This window comes from Lotus japonicus, chromosome 1 (genome assembly GCF_012489685.1).
Source record: "Lotus japonicus ecotype B-129 chromosome 1, LjGifu_v1.2".
In the NCBI taxonomy this organism is placed as follows: domain Eukaryota; kingdom Viridiplantae; phylum Streptophyta; class Magnoliopsida; order Fabales; family Fabaceae; genus Lotus; species Lotus japonicus.
In genome coordinates this window covers 121,002,053-121,007,273 of record NC_080041.1, presented here as the reverse complement: position 1 = coordinate 121,007,273, position 5,221 = coordinate 121,002,053, and the positions used below count along the sequence as shown (strand labels likewise).

General features: G+C 32.1%; 1 protein-coding gene across 1 annotated transcript; it reads right to left on the bottom strand.

Annotated features, from left to right (window-relative positions):
- Positions 1 to 813: 813 nt before the first annotated feature.
- On the bottom strand, positions 814 to 4,928 carry LOC130722679 (probable pectinesterase 29). The gene is made up of 5 exons (XM_057573495.1): positions 4,696 to 4,928; positions 4,176 to 4,335; positions 3,075 to 3,269; positions 2,016 to 2,263; positions 814 to 1,115 (listed from the first exon to the last, which is right to left on the bottom strand). The coding sequence occupies exons 1-5, from the start codon at positions 4,926 to 4,928 to the stop codon at positions 953 to 955; spliced, it is 999 nt and encodes a 332-aa protein (XP_057429478.1). The 3' UTR covers positions 814 to 952.
- Between the last annotated feature and the right edge of the window lie 293 nt (positions 4,929 to 5,221).

The following is a 5,221-nucleotide window of genomic DNA, read 5'->3' as shown; positions in this document are numbered from 1 at the left end:
GGCATGAATTTACTAGCCACTTACTAAATGCGTGCAGGTTAGCATGAAGCAAGCAAGATGATAGCTTAGACTATATATTTTGATATTTGTTGGCACAATGTAAATGGAGACTGAGACTTCCTCTATAGGTCTCCTCTAGGGGTTGGATAATTTTCATTGACGAGTAGGGTTGCACGCATTAGCATCAAGCAAGCAAGATGACAGCTTAGACTATATTTTAATATTTATTGGCACAATGTAAATGGAGATTGAGACTTCCTCTATAGGTCTCCTCTAGGGTTTGGATAATTTTCATTGACGAGTAGGGTTGCACGCATTAGCATGAGACTATATTTTGATATTTGTTGGCACAATGTAAATGGAGATTGAGACTTCCTCTATAGGTCTCCTCTAGGGTTTGGATAATTTTCATTGACGAGTAGGGTTTGGACACCGCTCTAATCGTCGTGACGTGGTGCAGGCATGCAAGTATCCTAATGGTGGAGGATTGATATTTCTAATCAACTTTTGCTCATTTTTCTGTTCATCATCCCACTTTGGCTAGACCGAGGTGCAAGTCTTGGTCGTTTTTGTTCCCTCTTGCGATGACACATGTACCGGATTTCAAACTCAACAAAGACGAGAGTGTGGTTTTGGATGTTGGGGTTCTTGCGAGAAAGACTGTTAGAGCAAGTTGTTCATAGAGGTGATGGGGAATCTATGGAATCTAAGGTTTACTTCAAGTATGACAAGCTACAAAACTTTTCTTTTCTGTGTGGTTTGTTTGGCCACGTCATTCGAGATGTTTAATGCATTCGTATTAACCAATGTGGCAATGTGTGACGTTAATACATAATCAATCAAACTTGGAATTTCAGACAGAATAAACTAAAGGTGCAATAGGAACCAGGAGACTATAAAATTAACAATAAATCAAAAGTAAATCAATAGTTATATGTTTTACTAATACACTTCAAGAACCTATTCTTAGGCTGGTCTTAAGCCAACCATTGCTGTCAATGAAGCTAAAACTTGCCATCCAATTAACTGTTGATAAACCCAATTTCCTAGTCCATTGCGGGGAAGAGTTAGAACCTGGTCCAAAATTGTTATACTCTGCGAATGTTGTGTGACTCCTGTAAAATTATTCATATAGATCAAAATCTGCATAATCAAGTAAGCAAACAAAATAAAATGGTAAAAATATAAAAAATGAAAGCTAAAATGTACACATACTTGTATATTTGAAGGAATTTAAATTGATTTTATGCCTTTTCTAGTTTTGAAAGAAATAGAAACTATTTGTCTTCATTCTTTGGAATTGGAGCATGATCAACTTTATTAACAATGCAATAAGTATCTATTTGAGGAAGAAAATAAAAGGAAGGGAAGAAATTGGTTTCAATGTACTTTATTGGAAAAGTAAATCTTCTGAGCATTCTAAGCGGAGAACCTGTTTGGATACATACTCATTAGAATTTATCTACTATTTAATTTGCATTCAAACGAATTAAAAATAACATTCCTAAAACATAAAGAACAGAATAAATTATAAATCAACTAAATGTGATTCTCTAGATTAAATCATGGAGTTAAACAATCTCATTCTAAGCTAACCAACAATAATGTTTAAAATAGTAAGTTCAGAACTACATACATTTTGTTACTATAAATGGTACTATTAGTCCACCAAAATGAAATTATAAATCCTCATGGAGTAAGTTTGACAAAATGCCTAACCATATAGTTCAACTGTTCAAGTGTTTAAAGTAGCATATTGTAGGTTAAGTTTATACAGATTAGTAAAATATATTATGAACACATATAGAGGTACACAGAACAGAGTACCTCCAACCTAAATGCACAAAATCAAAGTTTACATAACATTCAACCAAATCCAAGATCTATATCTAATCATATCCCACTACCCTATAAACATAAACTACATAAACTATCATTCCTCTTATACTAAACATGGATTTACATGTTTGACATTTTTTTCTTATAGAAATTAGGATATAGAAGATGGATCTTACTCTTGATTGCGGAAATGCCCTGGATCCCAACGATTTGGATGTATAATGTTAGACATTTTTGTGTGGTAGAAAAGAACTCTAGCATATTTTCTCCATGGTCTTCCCAAGTAAGTTGTACCAGTTCCATCGATAACACAATTCTTAAAAACAAATCCACTTGATTCGTTGGGACTTACCCTACCTTGTGCTGTGATAATACCAGAAATTCCTGGACCTAGAGGTGCAGCAATAACAGATATGGTACAATCCTGTAGTAACAAAAAACATTAATAAGAAAAATATTAGTAATCAATTCTGACTCTGAGTAACTCCGATCCTCCATTGAATTGATTTTGGCTATAAAATAAAATACAGAATAATATGGAAATCACAAACAAAGATTCAATTTTTTTACTTTTTCTTTTTTGAACAATGATTTGCACAAGTTTAAATCAAGATCAGATCCTAATGGTAAACTATGAAGAGTTGCACGAGACTAGCGTGCACACCACAAGTTCCTAAAAAATATGTGCATAATGTAACTTTGTCAGGGTAATATTCATATTTTAAGTTGGTATATAACCTACCTAAGTTGCATCTTCACACAGTTATGATATGTAGACATCGAACAATACACATACCTAATTTTTCTCCTTATCTCTCATTTATCACGTACATAATATATCACATTTATTACTTCTTCTCTGCATTTTTAACTCGTGTCTATACTCATTAAATGACAACCTAACATTTTCTATAGGCTTAATTACAATTTTGGTCCCCGACGTTTATTCAAACCAATGACCAGTACCTTAATGTGCATATGCTAATTTCCTGCCTTTTGGATTCAGATGCACAAATTTGCATCCCAAAAAGGATGTAACAGACAAATTTCCAATTTAAGAATTACTTGGATCTGAATCTCTTTCTTGAGGGAGATGTCCTCAAGACCTTTTTTATTTTATCAATATTCTTCTTTTCTATATATATATATATATATAAAAACACACACTACACATTGTCTCTTCTTTAATTTATCATGTCATGGAAAGAAAAGGAGAAACAAAAGAGCAGTATTACCTCGTATAATGATTGACCATCACCAAAGATAAAATCAATAGCACCTTTGATGGTACAAGACTTGAAGTAATGAGCTCCACGATCATCCCATAGAGTATCTTGAAAACCAAAGAAACCAACACTAAGGAAGTAAGACTTGTCACCGCTTACCAAGGCAGCTACTGCAGGTAGTTTGACTTTACTCTTGTAAGAATTCTGTTCCATATGCATATCAAACAGAGAAATTGTGTCACAACAACGATATTTTATTTTGGGTTGATGAAAAAGACTAAAATCCAATTACTTAAACAAAAGAAAGCACAAAGTAAGATACCACTAGCTACGAGTTATGAATTGGAGCCAAGTCATTACATGGGCTAAATGTAAAATGTCCTCTTCCTCTCTCACAATAATTATCCTAAATATGCTTTTAGTCCTATAAAATATGGATGAAATAAATTTGATCCCTTTAAATTTTTTTATAGCAGTCCCCAACATTGATGAAATGTGTGAAATCTGTCATTCAGCCCATTTTATGACGGTTTAAACTACCACTAAAATAAAAATAAATATTTTGTGGCAGTTAAAAATTGCCGCTAATACACAAAAACCGCCAAAAGTATAAAGGGACTAACTTCACATATTTAAATTATGTTTGGGATAAAAAAACTATGAATCTTTTTTGGAGGGACCAGATTCAATTCTCCCCTATTTTACAGGTTCTAAAAACATATTTAACCCTAACAAAATTATAATTTTTTAATCTCAAATATAAAAGTATTTCATTTTTTTTATAGAGAATATTTTTAATTATTATTTGTAATATCTCCATTTATTATGTTGACTGATAGAAGAAAATTATGTATTAATAAATCTAGGAATTATATATTAGGCTAATTACTATTTAAAAATGTAACATCTGTTCAGAGGTAATTTCAAACGTCATTCTCATTCATATATATATATACGTGTGTGTGTATGAGTATATGACTATAATAATATAGGGTCGTGAATAAATTAACTCCAAGGAATTTCATTTATTTGTCGGAATTATGATAAGTGAGATCGTGCATTCATAAAAAAAAGGTAATAACATAAAAAGTAAGATAGAATGTCACTCACAATAAAACTCATAAACTTGACGACTATATTGTCAGCCAAGGTTCTGAATGTAGCGCTCTGTAATGTGTTATCATGGTCAGCCCACTCAACAAGGGTTTTCGTCTTTCCCTCTCCTTGCAATAGGATATAAGGCTTTTCAACTGGAATTGCCACCTTCTCCCTGAAAAAATGTGAAGGCGTACTCTTATTGTTAACATACTAATATTTGAGGCATAAAAATGTTTGCACCCATTGTTTTATCACACTCTTTCTCTTGTAAATTTTTTTTGAAAATCTAAATTGTAATTAATTAATAGGCGGGAAGTAAAAAATAACATTATAAATTAGAACTTTTTTTGAAAGGATAAATAAAAACTTGATAAGGAAGTATGTAATACATAGTGCTATGTTTTTACGATAAAATTAATGAGGGATATGGAATTCATAATTTTAACATTATCAAAATTTGATATATGTCATATATTGTGCTTGTGTTTATATGTTCTATTAGATTAATGGAGGTTGGTATTCATAATTTTACCTGTAGATACCTGCCTTTACAATGATGGAAACCCAAAACCTGTTGTTGGAAGGGACTGAATCAATAGCAGATTGTATGGTTTTGAAGTTTCCATGCCCTGATTGATCCACGATGATTGTCTTGTAAGGTAGTAGTTTTCCTCCCACTACTCTATAATGCTGAGAGTTTGCTAGCTCTATACCTAAACCCAAAAGAAGAAAAATACATAGAAAGCAACATCGTGGAAATGACATGATGGATCAAAGAGGAAAAATCAATCAAAGTAGTATATATGTGAGGGTTGGGATATTCAGCAGAACATCACAATGAGAAGATGATAGGAGACAAATTGCAATACATTTTAAAGGGGTCAATTAGGAAAGTCTTTAATTGAGAATTATTCTATTTAATTGAGAAAATTAGGAATGTTCTTCAATCATGGCTCCATTTCCTCATTCTCAAAAATCATAAAAATTTTGAATTGTTTCCCAATGCAGACTTACATGAAAATTAAAGCAAACTTACTAGCCATTAATATTGTATATAT